Genomic DNA, 25,128 nt, shown 5'->3' with positions numbered 1-25,128 from the left:
TTGTGTGGTGGATCCTTTATTCAATCTATGAGGAAAATACTCTATGTACATGCACAAGCAAGTCGACTGTGCCTCTTATGTACAGGAATTCTGCAACAACATAAAGGCAATCTATGCTTCACAGTTTTTCCTGCTACTTTACCATGTAACAGGGCTGTGGAGTGTAAAAAACCACAAAGCCATCATATGTACTATCTGCGTTCTGCTCTTTACTCTTCAACAAATCGCTCTGCAGGCTAAATCTGACGCATTCTTTCACAGCATGCATAGAATCTGCAAGTCCGGTAACATCTTACTGTGAACTGTATAAACATATATACTGCAACAAAACATTCCGGCATTTCATTTCACACACACATAATGACCTGCTCAGTAACAGTCAAAATGTAAAGCAAAAATGACTCCCTCCACACTTGAACAGCACTCTCCCAGTCCTCACTGAAGAACAATCGTGTTGCAAATTTCGAAATGACTCCGTCATTAAGCACTCTCCGAGAGAGCTGCATCATTCCTCATATATGCTTGCAACTACGCGCAAGATGCTGTATAGATATATACCTCTAACATAGAATTTCAAGTGGGCAGACAGCGCATTGTAAAAGCGAAATACAAGGCTGCACAACATAACAGATGAAAATATGGCCTAAGAAACAAGTCAAAAGAAATACATTAGCCATAATACCTCAAAAATAAAAAAAATAAAAGATAGAAAAAACAACAAAACAAAGCCACTGCAATTACGCTAGAAATTCAGCTAACCTTACTTTGATCGGCCAGTGACCAAGTCTGCTGCAACAACCTCTAAGAACGCAGTCTCCATGGCAAAATGGTGGTTGGCTGCCTGTAATCGTAGAAAAGTGCACAGTGCACTGCCGAATACTGGCCCACTAGTTCATTGTCACAAGGATCCATACATTTGGTATGAGCTACCCTGAAGTTTGCACACAAAGGCTGGCACATAGTTGACTGAAATGCCCAGCAGAGTATCATGGTCACTACTATTTGTTCAACATCGAAAAGCTTACTGGTTTCGATAGAAATGCTTCCTTGCAGCATAGGTACGATTTGGTCCTCGGCTAACAATGCAATACAGATAATCCTGAAAGCATTACACATAGCCACTGTGGCACTAGAAACCAAACAGTTTTATGCTTTTGCATTGGCAGCAACAGCAGCCAAAGTGCTGAAAATGTTTTGAAAGGCCACGTTTGAACAATGACTTGCAGAAGAGTGGGGCCAGCTATGGAGCTTGTGCACTAGGTTGTGTTTAAAAGAATGAAGGGCAATCAAAGTGCTTGACTATATGGCAATGCCATTAAATAGGTCACCTGTACTGTGTAAGGCCAGACTACATGAGCAACTCCTGTGCCTGATGTCCTGCACTTGAACAGAAACCACAATATCAAATTGCTTTAAAAAATATCACCAAGAAAACTTCCAACCAACTGAGTGACAGCTTGGAGGAAACCTTTCGAGTAAAAATGAGGGCACAGACTCGCAGAAAACTGGCCAAAAAAAGAGAGCAGCCAGAAGAATCTGTGCACAACACTGTTCAATGAAGTACCCTACTACCACTAAACCACAGACTTTTACCAGCAGAATCGTGAAACCTGCTCAGCACATAAATTATAATATGCTGCCATTTGAGGTGCCACAGAGGGGCTAACTTTTAGTAATGATGACCGGAATATCATTAAAATCAAATGAAGAGCTGAGACATACAAGAGCAAATTAGAAAGTCTTTGCCCCTATTTTATTCTTTTTTAGCCAAATTATGGCTGTAAATGCGAAGTCAATATATCCATTCCCAGCAGTGGACCTTTCTTGGACTGGCCCGGCCTTATTTTCAGCTAGCTCTGCAGTGTGGCACTGCTGTCGGTTGTTGAAGATGGCAGTTGTGCTTCACATGTCCATGGCGTACGAGCAACACGCAATTTGTTTTCTATGAAGCAAGGGACAAATGCCCATTGAAATCCACAGGGAAATGCAGCCTCCGTATGGGGAAAGGTGTCTCGCTCTGATAAGTGTGAGATGGTGGTGTTGTAGTTCACAAATGGCCGCAGAGTCTGACAGTGGTTCCACAGTCAGCCACATGACTTCTAACACAGGGGCATCTCAAATTAAGTGCTGCGATGAGACAAGTGTCTGAACCAATGTGGAGACAACGTGGAAAAATTAAGTAAGGTACGTAGAAGAGTATGTATATTTGTAATTCCCTATATGTACCTTATTTTGGCTAATAAAAAATAGGGGCAAGGACCTTCCAATTTGCCCTCATACTTTAACGAGGCCTGATGTATGCCATGACAGTACTGTGCAACTTAATCAAGAAATGAAGCATCTAATGTGGCAGCAATGACGAGATAAACAATACACCACTCACTTTCTCCAAAATCACAAAGACATAGCTGCACTGACTTGATCAACACCAGGCTCATTATGGATCCCAAATGTGCACAGTGGCACCTTGATGGAGAAAGCCTCCTTTAGGCTTAGAAATTCACTAGTAGTGCTCGAAAAACATTTTTCTCATACTTTTAACAAAATGCCACTCAATGTGATTGACACTGAAACAGTGAAAGTTGGCTTCTGGCCCCACTTGCAACTGTAATTGCCTCAATTCTTTAGCAATGCTGCAAGACCACAAGCTCAAGGAACCAAGGCTAGAGCAATGTTCGGCAAGACCTTCAAATAAAGCCCTGCTACAACGCTAACGGTGTAATAATTGTTGGTATCCACACAATTTTCAAGCTCTTATGTCAAGTATATTTCTTCAGAAAGAAAAAGAAAATCCTGCAAAAGTGACTTCCAAATAGGTTCTACTGTAGGTTCTAGAGGACTACAATGTCTCACCAAAAAGTCCAGAAGCAGCACACTTATGCCACAAGAAGGAGTTCATCACACCAGCAGAAGTCTCATTGAGTGGCAGCAAAGTACCACCTCTTTCTTTGCCCCATCCATTCAAAATTAAAGAAAAAAAAATGTGACGTGCCAAAGTCACTTGTGGCCCTCGAGCGTAAGCAGTGCTTGGGTGGCTATCACGGAGTCGTTGAACCAGCTCTTGGCAGCCAAACCCACCGAGTCCTCCACAGGGGAGGAGTCCATCACTAACAGCATTTCTCCGCCAGGTGCGGTGGCAAGCGTGGGTGTGCCAGAGACCACGATGGGGGCGCTATGCCTGACCAGTGCTGCAGCTTCCCCACTGGCAACAGCCGCAGCCGATGTAGGGTCCTGAACCCAGGTCCAGCCAGGCACCTCCTGCATAGAGGTCCCCACCTCCAACGAGAGTGATTCGTCGGGCAGGCACAGCACCAGGTTGGCCCCACTTCGGGCCACAGCCTCGGCCGTGCCCTCCAGGCACTGGATGGGCTGCGTGGTAGGAGAGCACCGTCGAACGTTCTCAATGCCTCGAGTTCAAATAAAGGGTCTTAGCAACATTTCCTCATTGGAGTGTCAGTAATTTTCTTCAGTGATATAAACTGCCAGTAAACTACAAAGGCAAAATTCCTTGATGGAATTTGACTAGGTTCAATGCCTCACTCCCGCTTCATTCCAAAAGAGATATATGTGCCTACACACATTATTTATTTATTTATTTATTTACATGTACCTTACAGGCCTTTGAGAAGGCATAGTGTAAGGGGGGAAATACAGTAACATATTAGTATGGAATCGGGGAAGAAATAAACATCAGCATAATGAAAAGAGTACGCACAGAACATGGAAAATTAATACATTAGCAAATGCAATATGTAGAGCAATAACAATAAATGGTAAACAATAACATAATAGCGTAACAACATTGTAAACGTTTTTGCATGTTATACAGTAGTAAGTATTGTAAAAAAAATTATAATTTGGAAGCACTGAAATTCTTTGAGATTGTAGAAAAAATGCAAGAAAATTATAAAAGACAGGACATGTTTAGACGGTTGAAACGGCATATTGATTGGTTAGTATATTGCGAAATGCAGTGTGTTTAGATTGGCATGCAATGGTATCTGGCAGTGCGTTCCATAAACGGACCGCACGGGGCAAAGCTGAAAAATTAAAAGCATGAGTGTTGCCATAAATTCGGGTGTAGCTGAATTGATTGTTCAGTCGTTGTGATGTCGAGGATGCTTTATTCAGGTTTGATAAGGTTAGGCCAACTGTGTGAACAAATCTATGAAATAATAATAGAAGGGAAATATCACGGCGAGTAGTTAGTGGTTGCAACGAAAGATAGATTTTTATTTGGGTTACACTTGACTGGTTACTATAATTTTTAGAAATGAAACGGCTCGCTCTGAAGTGAAAGTCACTACTGAAGTCAAAGAGCTTGTTGGTTAGCAACCTAGACGCATCAAGCCTGCTTCATTAGGCAAAGCACTGCCTTGATGCCCGACTGTTTTATAATATCAGTTGTCCCTTTGCACATTCCCTTGATGCGTCTAGGTGGCTAACCAACAAGCTCCGACTTCAGTAGTAATGTGTGTAGGCACATATATCTCTTTTGGAATGAAGTGGGAGTGAGGCATTCAACCTAGTCAAATTCCATCAAGGAATTTTGCCTTTGCAGTTTACTGGCAGTTTATATCACTAAATACTTTTGACTTGCCACCATAAATGTCAATGTAAAGCCATAGTTCACAAAATAAGGAAGACACCTAGGAACAACTCTACTTATAGAAGACATTTTCTCGAGCATCAACACTTATTGAGTTTCTGCTAAATAGAGACTGCTTTGGCCCAAAAATGGTGCCTTAGTCCAAAAAGAAAAAAAGTTACTAGCACTGAAGGAGCCTACAGCTTCACTCAAAAGACCAGCAGCTCTTCTAGTTAATTTTGCAAGAACTTGACCGCCCTCCATGTTTATTAAAATGGGACAGAGAACATCAGTATTGGGTGCACTCTTTTAAAGGACATGCAAGCTTATCAGGGCGCCCGTGCACAGCCCCTTGCCATGCCCAAGTAAAGCCGTGTCACCATTTCCATTCACTCCTTCCCCAAGATAATTTACAAATGCCAGACCACTGAGTACTGGTCACACTATCAGAAAACTTGGTTAAAATGGAATTGCACAGCAACTCTTGCTTGTACAGGCCAGTTGCTGTGATAAAGCTTTTCTCTGCATGCTGACTGCATCCACCTCTGAGCTCACTTCTTGTTTTCTGACACGGCAGACCAGCGCAAAGAAGCCCACGCTGCGTCTGAATGACACACAAATTCAAGAGCTTCTTATAAACTGTGATTTCGAGGACTCCGATATAGGTGTGTTCGGGTGACAATAGCAACCAAGAGGCTAAATTAAATACCCAATTATTCATTTTTGCTTGTACAGGGCTGTGGCATATTGCTTAGAATGTTCAAAAGAAGATTTTGCCCCTACCGCTGCACTGTTCTTGTTCAAATTTCGACGAAAGAGAGCATTTTTGGGGTCTGCATCGTTCAGTGTAACACCTGGCACAGTTAATTGCCTGATCCTTTAGCAAAAAAACGAAGCCGCCTTTGTTTATGGGGATGCAAGCTGCTGCCGCAACGGCGCTAGCATAAGCTTATGTCAGCGCCTGCTGGCAGCTGCAGAAGATAGCCGTTGAGGGAGGGTTCTTGCGTGTTGCCTGCTCCTCTGAAACAGGCAGCAAACCTCCCTGAATGGCTGCTTTCTGCACCTGCCAGCAGGTGCCAGCACAAGTTTATGCTAGCACCATTACAGCAGCAGATTGCATCCCCATAAACGAAGGCAGCTCTGTATTTTCTTAAAAACCAGACGATTAACTTTGCTCAGTGTTACACTGAACGACATAGACTGCAAAGTGTGATTGTCTTGCGAAATTTGAGCAAGGACAGTGCAGCGACACGCACGAAATCTTTTCTTTTTTCAAACATTCCAGGCAAGATATGCACGTCCCTGCATATTCTGATGATATTGTCAACGAGTAACACTTGTATGTAAACCCCAATGTTCTACAGAAACTTGAGGCATTTTGGAAAGACCTTCAGCATGCAGAAGGCCAACGCCTGAAAAGCCTGGAACTTGTAGGGTTCAGCATGCCTCCTGCAGGGGCAACAACATTGTCAGCAATGGTGTTACTGTCTTTGTCTTTGCTGAATAAGTACTATAAACATTCATCAGCTATACAATCGCAAAAAAAGGACTTCAGCTTTGCCCTTCCAGTTTCGAGTGCTAAACCATCTGCTTCTGTAGCACCACCTCCTTCCACGGCCACGAAATGCAATCATACCAAGTTGAGTTATTGCTCTTCATATACAGTGACGAGTTTTCCTATAACACTTTTGAAGATTTCGTGCTTACCCCTGCTTTGTTATTGCTCAAATTTCACAGAAAGATAACATTTCGCAGTGTATATAGTTCACTATATCACTTGGCCCTGTTACTTGCCTGGTTTGACAAGAAAAAAAACTGCCGCAGAACCAACCTTGCATTCATATCTGGGCAAGTGATAGCTAGTGCATTATGACAAGATGCGCACTGTGGATTTCAGTGACAAACACGTCCCTCGCCATGGTTGCCTAATCGCGTTGAATCACTAGACACCATGTGCTTGACCTTGCAGAAGTGTGCCACAGCATAAGGAAAAGAGCCAAAGAAAGTGATCGCTTTAAAAAATGAGAATTTGCCTTCATCTGCACACCCGTTGGTGCCCGCATGAGAACAGATCACGGAGGCCATGCTTTGTTGTGCTGCAAATGCTGAAACTAACCAGTTAGCAGGGGTGTAGCCAGGAGGGGGGGGGGGGGCTTATGGGGCTTCAGCACCCTCCCCCCCCCCTGAATTTTTTTTCGTGCCATCCATGCACCGCCGAACAAAGCAACCTCCGGCGCCGGAAATCATTCTGTATTTTGTATGGAATGTCTTTTTCACGCTCAAAAAGACATTTCACCGCCAACATCGCGAACTAGGGCTGGATTTCGCGGCAACACCTATGCACCGAGAGTCACATAACGCAAGCAGCCCCCTCCAAGCACAAAGTTTCAAGGAAGTTTTGATGCCGAACGGGCTCACCGCAGCATGTCGCGGAGGCCACGGAATCTACGGAGTGCATGAATGTCAATTCCGAAACTTTATGGGTATAAAGTTCTAATAAACTTTTAATGTGAAAGGTGCATTGACATTTCCAAAGTTGGGCTTTAGATATTCAATTGCGCAACTTTGTGGGTTTAATGTTGTCTTAAACATTCTATGCCAAGGGTGCATTGACTTTTCAAAAATCTTACATCGAATCAAACGAGACAAGCCACATCAATACACTATCATACAAGTTGAGAAAGCACGCAGCGAGGCCCGATGAGACGAAACGTTGTGGTGGGTCATCTTTGCCGTCATTTGAGCCGGCTATGGTGGTTCAGTCTTGTGTGCGCAAAGGAGAAAAGCGGGGAGCAAGCGTGACGCCTTCCATCGCATCGCATGCATCGCATGGGGGGAATGGATTGAATGGGAGCAGGATCTAGGATTCTGTGAATCTGTGAGTGCATAACATGTTTATTTGCCCTGGTTGATGCATTATATACTGTGACTTTTTCTTAGATACATAGATTTATTGAAGACTTACACGTATATTTAATTTTGGCGAGGTTTTGTGCATACGTGCTTTGTGTCGAGTGACACTTTTTTGCCCTTTATCAAGCTGTATCTTCGCATTTGTATATCCCATTGTATCTTATGTGTGTTTAAAGTATGAGGGCGAGTCAAATGAAGGTAAGCCTACCCATCCCAGGCAATTATTGTTCAGTTTATTATCTGAGAGGCGTATGCGTAGCACACAGGCATTTCTCATTTGCAAAAGTGACACGCAGGTGTGAGGATAAATGTTCTTTAATGCTCTCATACACTGGGTTGAACATGGTTGTGTGACGTAATGGACACCCCAGAAGTTGAGCACAGTGGTGTTGCGAGGTTTCTGACAGCTGAAGGCGTTTTCTTAAAAGAAATTAGTCGCCATATGACTGCCGTGTACATTAAACATTGCATTTCACTGGCCACTGCGAAGCGTTGGAGCAAACGGTTCAAAGAAAGGCGTGAAAGTTGCGAAGACGATCCAAGGCCGGGCCAAAGTCACCATGCAATCATCCCCAACACAATTGCAAAAGTTAATGAGCTGATTAGACAAGAACGGAGGATAAGCACCGATGAAATGGCAGAGCGTGCGATCAGCTACATTTCCGTACACACCATAATTCATGAACATTTCAGTTACCAGCTCTTGTGTGCGCAATGGATGCCCAAGATTTTGAACCATCGCCAGAAGACGGGGAATTTCGCCGCTGCCTTGACTCATCTGATCTGGTATGACAATGAGGGTGACGACTTCTTGTCTGCAATGGTGATCGGGGACGAACCATGGTTACACTACTACGAGCCTGAAACATGACGCAAAGCTTACAGTGGAAACATTTGAATTCACCCCCCCCCCCCCCAAAGAAAGCAAAGGCCATCATTTCTGTCGGAAAATTGTTGTTGACTTACTTTTCGATCGTCAGGGGCCATTACAGATAGAGTTTGCCAAATCTTGAGAGGGTATCAATGGTTTCCGATATTTTGAAACGCCGGATCGGCTGCCTGTCGCAATCAAGAATAAATGACGTGGAAAATCAACGAATGGGGTCATCTAGTTCTACGACAATGCTTGTCCCTACGTCACTGATGTGGTTAATACAAAACTGGCAATGGGAAACGCTTCAACATCCGCCATATAGCTCAGACCTGTCGCCTTGCGACTTCCACATTTTGGGGCAACAGAAAAAACAGCTCAAGGAAACCAGATTTGTGTTGGACGATGACGTGAAAGAGTCAGTTGCAGGCTTTTTGAAGCAGCAACCCAAGGAGTTTTATGAGACGGGAATCATGCGACTCGTTAGTCAATAGGACAAATGTCTAATTGCTCATGAAGACTACTTTTAAATAAAGTACTCCGTTTGTCATGTATTCGCCTTGGCTCACTTTCATTTGACTGGCCCTCGTAGTATATTTTGCAGAACTCCTGCTGTTTATACATGCTCTCTGTTAGTTATTTCGAGTTTAATGGTGCAAAAGCGATTAAGGCCATGCTGCGCCAGTTAAAGGACAGTACAAGATCCAATGTTAAGGCAGCAATAGCTGCATTACCTTAAAGTCGATGTAAATATCCAGTTTCATCTAGAAACTCGAACAAGTTACTGAATGGCGCTAGCGGCTCATCGCCGAAAAATAATGCAGGGTGTAAAGGTATATGCAAGCGATACAAATTGTTGAAATGTTTCCGCCTCTGTGTTTCAGTATGTGGACACGACATAATTGTGTGATTTACTGTAAGCAATTAACTGCATTTTTCGCAAGTTGGTGGGTTTTCTTTTCGAAATAGAAAATTGTGCGTTAGATGTGTGTGTCCAATTCGAAGTCGACATAACATCACCTCACAGCACCGTGCTTGGTATCTGCATGATTTCCGCTCGCCAAACAGGGGTTTAGTCATACGTAACTTGTCATTTATGCACGAGTTCCATTTTTGTTCCCATTTTGATGTTAGGGTCTCTCGAATCACTCGGATACTGTCTCTGTATGGAAGTGTTATGCGAGTTATCCTTTTGTGCGGTGCCATGGATGCGCTTCTATCTGCCGCTTCATTCCCTGGTATCCCAACATGGCTTGGGACCCAGCAGAATCGTATGGTTTCTCAGCATTTCTTATTAAAGACCATGTTTAAGATATCGCCAAGCAGGGGTTCAGACGCAGAGTCTAGGTTTAGAGCTCTCAGAGCACTTAACAAACCAGTATAAATAATAGCATACTTCTGCTTTTTGGTAGTTATTTTCTTAACTGCCATCTATATCGCATAAACTTCAGCGGTAAAGAAAGTAGAAAAATTATTTATCCGAATGCTGTTTTCCCAATTTTTTGTTACGATCCCGACACCTACGTATTCTTGTGTTTTAGAGCCATTTTAGAGCCAGTGTAAAATTCCGTGTAGTTTTTATATTTTTCTTGAATAGCTCGAAACTCTTGTATTATGTGTTCTTGTGGAATCTTTTTTCTTTAGATGTGTTAGTGTCCAGTCACATAGCTGTGTAAAACTGCACCATGGCGGCAATCTTGGTGGCCTTTCAGCAACCTGCAGGGCTTCATGCGGAACATCATAAGTCTGACAGTATTCTTCGTGTCGTAAGATGAGTGGCCGAATCATGTTCGGTTTATTTGAGTAGTGCACTCGTTATTTGCACTGTCTTACGATGCTGTAGCATATATGTTGTGGTGATGACTCAATTCTTAATACATAGCAAAGTGTAAGTAGTGCTCTGCAATGCTGTAATGAAGGCTCATTGCAGTCAACCTATAAACTTTGGACCGGCAATGTTCTGTAGGCACCGCTCGCCAGTCAGAAGCCCAGATTATGAACTGGATCAATTAGCTTAATGTAGGACTGCCTAGCTGCAACATAAACTACACTACCATAGTCAAGGATTTTGGTGCAATTACTCGTGATACATGACCGGTGACAGCTGCTCCTGCGTAATCTATTGGAACAATGACAGCGTCATCGAGATTTTTCACTGGCCGTTGCATATGTACAAGAATGTAAATAAGGTTCTTGAATGACAAAGTTTCATTAACATATTTGTCCTCAACTTGTTCATTCCATGGCCTTTATCAGCAGCATGCACTAAAGTTCATGTGATATTTTCTTTACTTATTAAATAGACAAAAAATATAGAAGCATTGATATCAGTTATATTGGGCACAATTTTTGGCACATATGAGTATATTCCTTTATGAAAAAAAAAAATACTTGTTTTGACAGTGTGTAGCGTTCAAGAAATTGTAAGCAGCATCTTTGGCAATGATAATGCAGTATGTATTTCATCCATGAATTCATGCATTTGATCCCTTGACAAATTGTTAAGAGGAAGTGCTTTAGCTCGGGCCCAACTTCGACGCGGCTTATTCAAATACATGTAAAACACAAACGCTTTTCTGAGATAACCCCCGGATTGCTTTTATTGAAATTTGTTGCATTTGAGAGAGAAAGCCAAATTCTAGTGTCTGTTGGAAACAGAATTTCGAGTTAAGGCCTGAATTTTGTTTAAAATATTTTGAAAAATTTGAAAGTTCACAAAAATAGAAGCACGACGTTTACAAATTAATAGCTCTGCATCAAGAACAGATATTGCGGTTCTGTAAGCGGAATCTATTAAACACAGTTAAAGTAGACAAATTTGATATGCCAATTGGTGTCTTACGTGCGTTGGTTACATTGCGTACAAGGGCCGTATTTCCATAATACTAAATTTTTTTAGAATCACGTATAACATAACAATTTTGTCTGCTGTAGATGTACTAATAGATGAAATTCACAGAATTTTGATATTGTTTTTCGTTCTTGAGTTAGAGTTTTAAACGTGATAGTTTTGTTTTCCGGAAACTTGCGATTTATGCCAATTATTAATAAAGAATTGCCAACCTAAATAAAAAAATCGATAGCAGCAGTCGCTATAACTTAAGTTTTTCTTTTAAATGTAACAAACCTAGTCAAATTTGGTGCAATGGTTGCCAAGAAAAACAAATTCTCCTTCTGCATGCATTTAGACACGAGCACTCGAGCTAAAGAATTTCTGGCTATGCCACTGTCAGTGTCCCAGCTGCCATGCTTTCGACATCACTCATTACGAGGAGTGCAAACAACACATCTTCGGTCTTTTTTTTTTTTTTCTGACAGACCAGGCAAGCACCAGTGCTGAATGATGCAGATGATAAAATGAGCTTCTGATGTTAAAATTCAGCAAAATTACAGCAGGGGCAAGTGCAATGTAATTCTTACAAGAATATTTCTAAGAAACACAGGTCACTGTATCCGATTGCGCATTTGCCTGCTACAGTACCTGGAGTACCTGTGAGCTCTGTGCACGCATTGAAGAGTAGTCATGACAACGGCAGTGACAGTAGTGTTCCTTATTTGCGTCGAAGAAACGTTCACACGTGCTTTGCTGAGCTCCTTCTGCCTGCGGTCGCGCGAAACGAAGGCAATAATTGGGAATGCGATCTGTCAATAACCATGTTTAGTGGCACACTCGCATGCTTCATTCAAAGCGAGCTGAAATAAGCCAACAGCTGTAGCGAGGCCTGAATGTATGGCACGGAGAAATCTCCTGAATTCAAGGGCCATGGCTCCACAGCTGCCAGCGTGGAACAACAACACAGTGTCGATACCAAAGCTCAGCTCGAAGACAAACATCTGGGAAAAATACAGCTGGGCCACCGCAGCCTTTAGCCTTGTAGGAACAACAAGGAGGAGGCAACAGTTCACTGCTGATAACCGCACTCGTACAAGACTAGTTTAAAAATGTTCGTGTAAGATCATTTCAGTGGGTGTTGCTTTGGATGCACATCACAGTTCTATTACATCTATCAAACTAGTTGAGAAAAACTCTGCTCATTTCATTTTATCTACCTACAATTGAACTGAGAGCATCAAAAAAAATTATAGGGTTTTACATGCGAAAACCACCATCTGGTTATGAGGCACGCCGTCATGGGGGACTCCAGATTAATTTGGAACAACTGGGGTTCTTCAAGGTGCACTTAAATCTAAGTACGCAGGTGTTTTCTGCATTTCGCCCCCCTCGAAATGCGGCCGCTGTGGCCAGGATTCGATCCCGCAACCTTATGCTTAAAGACCAACACCATAACTACCAAGCAACCACAACGGGTGAACTGTGAACATAAGTGCAATATAAACTATTCTACGTGCGATATAATCTTATCATTACCATTACTGTCACTGCCACAAGGTAGCCAGATTAGCACTATTTCATAAGTTATACCGTCACCTTGTACTGCAAAACGATTCATTGATCAACATGTATATGTTTTACAGCACAGTAAACATCATCATTAGGTAGGGATTATTTTTTAAAACAAAAATTCAATCAATATCTTTTCTTTCTCATACATGACAACAAAGGAACCATCTTCCTGCTGACATTGTTTCAATTAACCATAACCACGATTGTATATAAATGGACATTCTTTGTACCACGCTTATTACTTTGTTCATTTCTTTGTTTGCGTTAAGCTTCTATATTTCATTATTACTAGTTAGCTAACATCATATTAGTAGCCAAGCTTCCTGTATACCCCTTAACCTACTGCCCATTTCATCGTTTCTTGTTAATTGTATAACTGCTCCCCTCTGTTATGCCTTTGGCCTTAAGGATATACTAAATAAATAAATACCAGACATATTCCACAACTTACATTTGCTTTTTTAAAGGACAGTTAAACCACATTATTAAGTTGTGCTTATGTAACAGTAAAACAGCCACCTCCACAATGAGAGTAGGCATGGTGAACCAGAAAACACAATAAAAGAAAGGTGGCAACGCTGTTTTGAAATTATGACACCAGACTGGTTTTACTTGATGAACTTCGACACCATCTACCTGGGGCTAGTACTGTCTTGTTTATTGGTAAAGAAAATTCAGCAGCATGTTACACTCCTGTAACGTGTGAAGGAAAAAACCTGCTGCACACGTGGTAATGCTTTAAGTCATAAGATTGGAGGGGTCAGTCAGACTTCTTAAGAAGCAAGACTTAAGAAGCAAGGCGCTGTAGGTTTACCTCCTCAATGACACATGCAAGCACCTAAGGCACTACCTAAAGGTTCTTTCGTTCTCTTTCCTTCTTTCTTTCTTTGTTCTTTTGTTCATTCTTTGCTTCTCATGTTCTTGCTTTCTTTCCTTAGTTCTTTCTTTCGCTTCTTCATCCATATTTAGCCATTGCATCTTTGCTTGCTTACGGGGCTATGAGCCATTTCCAATAGGTTGTGCACCATATTTTTTGCGTCACTGGACTAGACGCCGCTTTTTTCGGGTCTGAGCCATTGCAATGATTGACTTAAGGCTTTCGCCTTAGCAAGTAAATCGCATGTTAAAGAAGCCAAGGACTCAAGCTAGCAAGGTCTTGTATTTTTTCTTATTGCCAAAACAGCCACAATATTAAATGAGCAGTTATTGCACTGTGAACTTGGTTGTTCCTTGTTAAAATAAACAGCTTACAACAATGCTCCCATGCCTCATTATCAGTATAGCAATTAAATCTGGCTACTGCGTGTGCGTGCTGAAAAAAAGAGAAAGCAAAATCCTTGAAAACCAATAAATAAGCAATCTATTACACTTTGCCTTTGTGCTCCCTTCCCATGGCACACTTTCGTCTTGTCATCTTACGCATCACACCAGCGTGCCTCTCTCCTGTCTTCATATATATGCCCTTCTGGTGTCAATACAGTCGACTGTTGTATCAAAGGGGTAGGAGGGGGATAGGAGAAAGGTGTGCAAGGCTGGCAATGTGCAGGGCCGATGCGACAAAAACATGCCGTGCAAAAGGGGCACTTGATTTTGAACCTGGCTCCCTAAGCACATCAGCCCAATGCTCTACCCATTAGACTATGGACTACCCGATGATGCAAGTTAGCCTGACAGAGTGAAATTGGGCGAAATTCCCAAAGAATGCTAATCGCATCAAAAACGTAAACCGTTCTGACACCCTAGCTGCACACTTCCAACCACCAACATGCACTTTTGACGCGCCACAGTCTTGGCCGAAATTTCCGAAATTAGGGACACTTTACAGGCAGCCATTTGATATTCGGACTTCACTTGCACAACCACACACCAATTTGGCCATGGTATAAAGCAAAAAATAACATACTGGTCTTAACATGTTGCCGACATTGTCGTTGGCCATGATGCCAGTGCCTCCTAGAAACCAAAACTAACAGCACCTACTCAATCCAGTATTCACCGACCATGACCAAGCCATAAGACAAGCCAAGCCAAGTCACTATGTGTTAAAAGCCTTGAAAGGCTGCACCCGTAGCACTGGTTGTTTTTGTGCGAGTTCCGTATGCCCAGAGCTTATTCATTTACGGGTAAAATAGCTACAGAGTCCCGGGCAAGCTTTGCATGCAGTTTCAAGTGACACCGATTCCACCCTCGATCTCTGCACCAACGAGGATGGTGATTAAACAAGTGCAACACAATCGCTGTTACGAAGAAGTCGGTGATCACTCAACTATCCAGCTCCATCGAGGTCAAGAAAGAAATTAAAGGTTTCCTTTCTGATCTTAAAAAAGATTTGAATTCATTCATTTTGCCACTGTTTGTTCACTCAACCTCTTGGATCGCTCGACCAAATCCTATGGCCACGTAAAAGTCGAATTAACAAGACTCAACTGTATAATACTTGTTTCTATGAGCCAGTTTCAGCAACCCAGCACCCAAGTGGTGAATGCATCATGGTGTCATAATACACACATAAGTTTGCTTCATTCCTGCAATCACTGTGGTTGCCCCATGCACTGAAATGCATGCAGCACTCTTTTTTCATGATGACCAATGCCATCAACTATCACACATAGCCTTATTTTATCGTGACATGAGCAAACCGTGCTCTGTGCCACGATATAGAAGTGATGTTGATGACACCACGTTGGCATCTCGAGGCCAACTTCAGAAACAAACCCAAACATTTTACAAGTGTTTCCCAACCTTCACACTTGCAGTGTGTAGTAATTCTTCTATACACATGCCTGAAACTAAAATATATGTGTTAGTGCTCCGGAACAATTATTTAAATGCATTAGCATTCTTACGGTACTTTGTGCACTTTCCGGGGGCCAACTATCTACCTACTTATCTATGTATGTTTGTTATCTAAACATTCTTCCACCTACCTGGCTTACTGGGTAGTTCAAACGGGCAGCGCATATAGCTGCTATGGTGAGGGAATAGGGTTCAAAACCAACCATCAGATCAACTTTGGTCACCCAGTATGTGGCAAGGTGCACATGCATGCCGCTCTTCAACAAACCTATTTCACGCCAACATAAGTTACTGTAGATGTGGGACTGCTTAGGTGCTGCTGTTCCAAGGAACTCTGAGTTAGGTCTTAAGTGACTTAGGCCACTGGCTATGTGCCAGTGGGTGTGTGCTGCTCTTCAATCAAAGTCTTTGACGCCACCCAGGATAACTAGGTTATGTGTAACTGGGAATTTATCACTTCACAATGAGGAAAAAGATCCCTTAAATTGTTCCGATACTAAGCGGAATCGAACCCACGTCTCAAGGGTTCCTTAAAGGCCAATTGCAACGAAATTTTACTTGGGCCAAATTGCCTATAAATGCTTAGCATATACTATCAATGTAATCTTGGCAAAGTCATGGAGCTGATAATTTTCCAACGTTTTCATTAGCAGCCCTTAAATAGCACCTATACAGACGACGCATGTGCCTGGCAGCAAAGCGGTAGCAATGCGGAAATGGCGAACGCTGGAGAACTGCACCCAATTGGTGATCTCTCTGTCGTGCCTACGCAGGCACCCATGCGCATCGCTCACTCAACATACGCAAGTTGATGGGTCTCTCTGGGCGCGCTTTCTCATTGCGCACGCGATTGGAGCTGTTGCAAGAATGCCGATGCATCGTGTGGCAGTCGGCTGCTCAAACACGTGCTGTGGCAGTCAGCTGCTCAAACATGTGCTCAAACACAAGAAAGGGCCGTGCAGTATGCAACACCGAGTAGAGGAAGGCTGAACACTGCACAAGTGTGCACAGTGGCACAGCAGGCAAGTGCATCAGCCAACTCTTGCAAAGCCTGCAAATTGCAGTAGACGAAACTGCACAAGCTACACTTCAACAGCACAGTCACTTACCCATGCAATATCTGCTGGGAAAATGCTTTCTCGGGAAGACTATAAGTACACTAAGCCGCGATGGTGCATGAAAACCAAAGGTAACTTGTATTCATATGCAATATTCTCGAGCGATGAGTTCCGGTGGTGCACCATCTTTTGAGACATTTTGCGCATCTCTACATCGGACGAGCCTTTCTGACGCAGCACCAGGAACACTGTCAGCAGGAACCCACATGCTGTATTTGCCACGAAGGAGAAAACGACGCGGTGGGCATGCTATAGATGCGGCAGCAAGCCATGCCTGAATGTGATGCCACCAGAGCGAAATGGCTGAAACTGTCACGGTGGGAGCCCGGCCTGTCTGACTGCGAGTTTAGGTGCATTTAGCACCGAGCCCATGGCCTTGCTACAGGGTAGACCCCTCTTACCCAGCAGTGCCCAGCCTCAGCTACTTATCATCCCTCGTCCTTTACTACAGGTGGCGGTAATTGTCCTGATTAGTCGACAAGTCCAGCATTTACAGTGTGCCAGGCAGCAGTCGGTGAAGTGGGACATGTCATGCCAAAGATGCTAAAATTGCTAGAATTTTACCAGGATTTTACCTTGCGCTTTAAGTGTGAGCCACAGCAGCATGGCAATCAGTTGTTGCCACAGCGCAAGCAAGTGTGTAGCGAGCGAGAGCTTGATTTGCAAAGGTGCAAACTCAACACGCTTGCATCCAAGGAGGCTTTATGCTCACATTAGTGAACCCAAACTGCATATAGGTCATCATGCTGCTGTTCAGCCAAGCTAGCGTGCAATGCAACCTGTACCAACAGCTCCGGTGTGCGATAGGACATGTTCTTTTCCTGTACCAGCCACACAAGACTGCAGAGTATCCAATTTTCGCCAATGTAGCGTAAAGCTTCGCCACATGTGGATCGTGTCCCATTAAGCCGGACTGTATCCATGCCTCTAGATTGCCACCCCAAAGCACTCTTGTATGAGCTCAGGCAGAATGCATCAAAGCTCTGCTTGCTGAACAGAGACGACCAGATAGAGAAAAATGGCTTGACTCAGATAATATCGTATTTTATGGTGTATAAGCAGCCTTTCTTTCCTAATTTTTTGTCGGTGCATCACAGAACAGTGCAAGTTATGTCTCTTTTTTTTTAAAGAAAAAATAACTGCAGTCAAAATCAGATCAGATGCTATGGCCACGCAAAGTGCATTGGGTTGACCTCCTCTGGAGTTGCTACAGGTTGTGTGCGTGCTATGAAGGTACCGGGTTCTTCTTGTGATCGAGCGCCATGTGACAAGGATGGAGCAACAAAGCAAGCGACGGCAGGCCGATCGCGAGTTGACCAACTCTGAAGATCTGCAGATCGCTTTGAAGATATGGCAAGCGCCACTGCACAAACTACACAGTTGCTACCAGTGTACAAGCCACCTTTAAGGACAGCAACCCGACTCTCTAGCAGGCTGCACCACAAATGCATTGGGTATGCGCTGCTTTTCAATGAACATTGCTCATGCCGATGGTTTAGCAAGCTGCACCATGAATGCACTGGGCGTGTGCAACCCTTGAGTGAACCTCTCGCCAACTTGGGTCACTGGGTATGTGCCACTGAGTGGGAAGCAAGCGGAGGAACAATTATCATCTGCAGGCACCGACACGCCACGCCTCTCATCTTGGAGTCCACATGTCATCTTCAGAGCAGAGCCACTAGATGGCGCAGCATGTCCAGAAAGAAGCACGGTGGAGAAGTACTGTTGCCGCATGACACGCTTTTCAGTGTGCGCACGCACCGATACATCATGCATTTCAGAAACCAAGTACTGTCTTTGCAGCTGCAGCGCTACATGGCACCGAGGTCAGCGTGAAAGAGGAATCCTGCCTCGGCACACATCTGACACATAACTTGTTTCGACGATGGCAATACATTGTGCCGGTATATTGATCCAATGCATTACCGTCTACAGTCATGGTGAGAGGGGTTCTGCCAAATCTTTTTTGGTTTACCAGGCCTCCGCTCTCAGAAGTGTCACCTTTTGGCTATTCCAGAAGTGTGCAAGCTACTACCACAACTTGATACTACCTTTATCTTTCGTTTCACAAGTGTTTCAATGTCCCACTTGTGGAAATGCTCAACTCCCACATGTCCAATGACGTTTTGCCCACAAGGTTCTTGTGACTTCTGCAGTGACTTGTGCCGGCAGTCAGTATAATTGCACTATAGCATGAGAGATGGCGCGAGTGTTGCACTGCCAATGCCACCTAACGGCAGGATTACTCCAACGCAATAGGGAGTAGCCTGTCTTCCTCTTTGACTTCGGTGCTCTTCATGGGACTGTCCTGCAGGAGGCTTCGGAGCTAGGCACCGGGATGGACAACCCCGATCATTCGAATGAGCCACTGCTCCCGTGACTGTACACACAAACAATTAGGCATTGTTGTCTAGCCAGGGTGAACATATTCACTTGATATCCTGTAATGATGAGTCGGACTTCTTCAATTCATTAGCGCCCACTGGCATGTTCTATCGGTGGTGGTTCGGCTAGCTGGCATAGCTGTATGAAAGGCACAATGAGTGCCTTTTTGATTGTTTGCACTACTGTGTTGCTGTATGTGCCAAGAGCAAGTTTAGACCCCACACACCAGAGACATCAGAGAGAAACACTAGAACAGTTTAGACTGATAAAGTATCTTTCAAAATACTTTCCCTGATAAGTTCAAGGTAAAACATTTTATACTGAAATGGAAAACAAACAACTTCCTTTTTAAACAAACATTTCATGCCGAAACCTGAATGCTAGTATGTCAGTGTGACGCCATGAACTTCACCTGTATATTTTCGTAATTGAGACGTTATGGCACAGCTAAAGGTTCTAAACGCTTGCTATATTTAATGTTTGGCTCGTTTGGGATACAATTCAAACCACTCTTCAAAATAAATATTTAACTAGGCTTGAGCAGGTTTGGTTAAAATTCACCACTTTGCAGCAATCTGGTGCAGGAACTTCCAATGCAGCATTGCCACCCGCCTTTTGCCTTTCCTTCCTGGCTTATCGAACATCCTTTCAAAGCAACAGTAGATTTTTCTGGTAATGGTAGTAGGACAACTTACTAATACTAGTACAACTAAAGTTACTTTTCTCTTTAGTATCCCTTCAAAGAGGAGGATAGGGGATCTTGCCTGGGCAATTTAGCGTCGCTTAAAGGGACATTAAATTTAGGCAAATATTGAGTCACGCTAAAGAGATAGATTAATACTTAAGAAGGCCCGCGGTGACAATATTATTGAGAAAAGAGCTATAGACCATTCTGTCGGTGAGGAGGAACGTAGCCTCGAACCAGCGCGCCGCACTGCTCTTTTCCTCGCACTGGTTTGTGCGGATTTCATTTTCTCCCAGTGGCAGCTTGGAAAGGTAGCGGTTTAATTGCGAATTAGTGCAATTCTATGTGTTCTGTCTGGGATTTCGGCGATGTCAGATGACCATGGGCTACCACTCTGCTGTATTCGGCTGCATAAATAACTTTAGGAAGCAAGCGTGAAGTGAATCTTCAGCCGCGGCAACTTCGTCGACACTGCCACTGCGATAGCAGAGATGAGTCTGCTTTGTATTGCCAGCATAAACATGACGTCATCGCATGTATGTTTGGAAGGTTTTGTACCCAGTGGGCGCTCAGTGACGAACTCAGAACTGGGCACCCATGATCAAACTGGGATATAAAAGGTGCGCATTACCAACCGTGGTTGCTTAGTGACTATGGTACTGGGCTGCTAAGCACGATATAACGGGATTGAACACCGGCCACGGCAGGCACATTTCGACGGGGCGAAATGCGAAAATGCTGGTATACTTAGATTTAGGTGCATGTTAAAGAACCCCAGGTTGTCCTGATTTTCGGAGTCCCCGACTACGGCGTGCCTCATTATCGGATCGTGGTTTTGACAAGTAAAACCCTATCATTTTCAAAGGTGTATATTCGAGTCTGTCAACTATTGTGAATCAATGAAGCTAGCTATTTCTTCGTGCACGCACATTAAGCTTATTCCATTCAAACGTATTCTAAGATTATCATGACTGGCAACCAACTTTCTAGTGGAAGTTGAGCGAGGATGTATTATGAAAACAGTACGTGGTAACTTAGAAATGAAGGTGCATTCTTTTCCACTCTGTAACCAAAGTCATGCCTACCGTGTGCTGGCCGGGCCTAGACCCCATGGGCTCTCCCATGCTTCCGAAGCTCACCAGCAAGCTGTCGATGCCACTCATCGTGCGCTGTATTAGTGCAGAAAATAAAGTTGCTGTTGTAAAGAGGAGTTCGTTTTTCAGCTCTCTAGTAGGCGAGGTGCCCTTACAAGCACAAGCACCATTCAAGACTTAAAAGTGCGCATAATCTTTCAACACGTCGTGTGTGTCTGGTTGATTGCGCAGTACACTTAAATCTCGTTATAGAAAAATGGCTTATAACGAAAGAATGGATATAACGAAAGAATTGTAATTCCCCTTGAAAGTCCCCATAGAAACCCATGTGTTTAAAATTTCGTTTTAACGAAAAAAGATTAATTGATCAACGGATATAAAGAAAAATCTTCATTCCAAAATCGCACCTACCAAGACACTTTGTACTCAACATAGATTTCTTAAATTGCGCGACACATTGCGGCCCTCCGATGCAGCAGTTCAAATCTCCCGTGGCACCCCCTCATCATCCGGCAACGCTCCAAGCCAAGCCAAGCTGATCAAGCAGCCAAGCCCCTCCATCCGTTGCGTACAGTGTACACTGCCAGCCAAGTGCCATGCACCTTTGTTTGCGTTCTTCCGTACGCTGTCCGTCAGTGCTTTTACGCTGTGTCGCCAGTTTCACGACAGAGAAATGAATGGCAGCAGCAGCAGCAGCTTGAAGTGAAAACGGAAAGTTATCGCCTTGGATCAGAAGGCAGCCATAATTAGGGCTGTTGCGTCAGGCACGAAGAAAACAAGTGGCCAAAGAGTTTGGCATCATGCTGAGTACCCTTTCTACAATCCTCAGCAGCAAAGAAGTGATCGCTGGCGCTGTCACACATGGCGCGAAAGGTAGCCAGAAGAAACTGCGGTCTCCTGCCTTTGAAGCCGTGGAAGAGGCGCTGTTCAAGTGGTTTTTGAATGCAAGGGCTGCTAATTTGCTAATTTGAGTGGGGCACTGCTCCAGAGAAAAGCGAGAGACTTTTCTTGCACCATAGGCTGCGTTGCTAGCGATGGCTGGCTGCAGCATCTTAAGGAGCGCTGCGATATCGTTGGCAGGGTCATCACTGGCGAGTCCCGGGCCGTCAACAATGAAACCGCAATGGCGTGGGTGAAAGCTAGCTAACGTTGGTCCTCTCCCAGAAAAGTATGAAAAGAAGGATGTGTGCAACGCTGACGAAACAGCTCTCTTCTACCAAATGTTACCAGAGAAGGCCCTATCACTAAAAGGTGAGCGCTGTCGCAGCAGGAAACATAGGTCAGCGTCACTGTGCTCCTTTGTACGAATATGGACGGATCGGAGAAGATGCCACCTTTGGTGATAGGAAAAAGCATGTCGCCACAATGCTTTAAAGGAAAGAGGCGACTTCAACCGCCGTACTTATCAAACCGGAAAGCAAGGGAAGTATTTGCGGGATGGCTGCATGACTGGGACGAGAAGTTGAAGAGGCAGAATCGCAAGATATGCCTTTTCTTGGACAACTGTGCTGCCCACCCCACCATTGCTGCGCTGACGAACATCAAACTTCGGTTCTTGTCCTCGAACCGCACTGCAGCAATATGGCCTCTTGATCAAGGCGTGATAATGTCAGTTGAGGCTGGATACCGGAAGCGGGTGATGGACCGACTTGTGTTAAACATGCAGTTGAACCGCGACACGAAGGTCGATTTGTATATGGCAATAGAGATGCTTAATGTGGCATGGATGAATACAACAGCCAGCACCATCGCCAACTGCTTTCGACGTGCATCATTTGCTGAGCGCCGTATCAGACGAAGTTTTAGCGTCATGGAAGGTGCTTCACGATGCCGGTGTCGTGTGTGAAGGTGAAACCTTCTGCGAATACATGAGCGCAGATGCCGACGTTCTGGCAATGAAGGAGCTGACACAACTTTGTGCTTGCTGCCCGAAAGCACGAAGGAAGCGACGATGAAGGTGCTGCAGGGGTCAACGACACTCCGCCCTGTGCTTACACGACATCATCCCAGGCGCTGGACTCAGTGGACCTGCTGCGCCACTACTTCTGCAGCCACGAAGACGGTGCAGATGGGCTTGAGATAGCTGCTGCCGCCGAGAAGGCCGTCTGGTTAAGGAAGACACAGCAGCGAAGCATAAGCGATTATTTTGCGCCGTCAACATGAAAGGTCCGCGCCATCGACATGGAAGGCAATAAAATCAGTTATGTGTTTGATTCCAGTTTCTCCCTGTGTGTGATATCAGTGAGGACGATTAGCACTTGCCACGGACATAGCCACTCGACCACTCGAAGGAAGCTGATACCTCGGCGATGGCTTACCTGTAGTAAGTGCACGCACGTGTGCAATAAATTAGTCTCAAATTATTAGTCAGTGGCTATAACGAACTAACGCTTATAATGAACAAAAATTAGCGCCCATTCGACTTCGTATAACAAGATTTAAGTGTATTCGCGTCTACTATCATCAGCTCATTTTATCCATGTTAAGTCTTTTCGATTTAGTCATATTACAGTTCTTTATTTTGTAAAGCTTGATGCCCGGGTGCCAGATAAGCAATGTTTAGAAAATCGTATCGTGAAAATTTTAGGAGCACGAAATCTAGCAAAACATGCTTCCTCGGAGTTTCGCAGTTACCTGGACTGGGATGTACGCTGGTGCGGCACACCGCATGACACATGGAGACACCCCTGATTGTTGTCCCCTGAGTGGTACCTTAACAGAGTTCAAGGCTAGACATACAATAATAGCACATAACATGTATATGCTACATATCGACAGTGTTCATACTTGACTCACCTGCTATTTCGATCATGGGGAGAGCTGCGGGAGCACCTCTAGGCCCATAGCCATTCGATATTGCAGCTATATCAAAGCTGAAAGCTTAGTGACGACATGCTAAGAAGTTTTTCAATCCCAACAACTTGTTGACACCTCACGGGAAAGCGCGAAAACTGGCCATTTGTCAACAGCACGCTCGCCGTGCACCCTCCAGCACGATCCCACATATCAGCATGGCGCCGCGATCACAAAATGGCAGCACCCTCAATAAGACTGTCTATAGTAAGCAAGAAATTGAGGTACTAGATGTAGGACAGGATTTGTAAGCCTGCGAGGACATTCTAGTACTACCCAATGATGTTAACGCCTCATAATTGTGTCACTGCACGTGATGACAGCTTTCTGTGGCAGCACAGCAAAAGCTACATGCACGTGCTCGCACATGGGAGCTTCTGCTCTTGTGTTACTATGCCAAGTAGTGCCCACGTTTGGCTGGTGGTTTACAGGACCAGGAAAACCAGACATGGATACCAGAAAGCCAGAAAACTAGGAACATCAATAAACAGAAATCCCTTACCTAAGGAAGGTTTTTATTTATGAAATAAATCATGGAGAATAAATAAACATAACAAGTGCCATGGTTTGTTTTACAGTACGCAGCTTCCAGTTGCTTACATTCACAGACTACATGCAGATGCACAGCAAAAAAATTTTTGATTCGGCTCCTAGCTTTCGTTGCGGTGCCACAGAAAGTTGTCACCAGGTGTTGTAGTACAGTGAAATCTCATTGATAAGTGCCTCAGATTTTTTAAAAATGACGATTCCACTCTGTGAAGATGGAATGGTTGTCAGTTTTAGCGTTGCGAGTCTGGCGTTGTTGCTCGTTCGTTCATTTTTCACTGGTGGTCATTTCACGTTGGTGCACTTCCATTATCATTGCTGTTCCCTCCAGTGCTCCTCATACACATGTTCTTTGGGTGTAGCAACTAGTAGCAACTATACATGTCCATCTCATAGTTATGCAACTGCTTTTAGCGCTGATACCTCTCCTGCTTATATACTGCGATAACCTTGGCGTCACGCTATTGTTCCCAGCGATCGTTCTAATCTGTTCCCCATTTTGACATCTGTGTCGCCATACTACGCCTGTATGGGTTTGTTAGAAATCGCTAAGTTGATTCCTGTTGCCGATTGCCAAAAAGACAACGAAAGGTTAGTCATATACAGCTTTCGCTGTAAAACATTTGAAGCATGCCCAGCCAAAAGCCTATTGTTACAACATAAATATACTGCACTACTATGAATTTCAGAATAAATATTTTAAAACGATAAATATTTTATGCTTTCTCTGTATTAGTAGCACCTCAAAATAACAAATTTGTAATGCTGAAATATTGTGCACACTTGCAACTTAAGAAATTGAAAAATTAGGTGCACCACCATCAGTGGAAGATATTCCTGGACGGCTACAATTAAAAATCCACAGCAGCCCTAA

General features: G+C 43.9%; 1 protein-coding gene across 1 annotated transcript in view; it reads right to left on the bottom strand.

The window, feature by feature from the left end:
• LOC135914888 (uncharacterized) overlaps window positions 1–25,128 on the bottom strand; it is a 35,502-nt gene continuing 10,374 nt past the window's right edge. The window contains exons 3-5 of the mRNA XM_065447818.2: window positions 20,847–20,930; window positions 11,854–11,973; window positions 1–3,369 (exon numbers count right to left, since the gene is read on the bottom strand). Coding sequence (XP_065303890.1) covers window positions 2,998–3,369; window positions 11,854–11,973; window positions 20,847–20,930 — 576 coding nt within the window. The 3' untranslated portion in view covers window positions 1–2,997. The remainder of the gene's footprint in view (window positions 3,370–11,853; window positions 11,974–20,846; window positions 20,931–25,128) is intronic.

This window comes from Dermacentor albipictus, chromosome 2, assembly GCF_038994185.2.
Source record: "Dermacentor albipictus isolate Rhodes 1998 colony chromosome 2, USDA_Dalb.pri_finalv2, whole genome shotgun sequence".
NCBI lineage: Eukaryota > Metazoa > Arthropoda > Arachnida > Ixodida > Ixodidae > Dermacentor > Dermacentor albipictus.
This window is presented reverse-complemented; position numbering and strand designations above follow the sequence as displayed.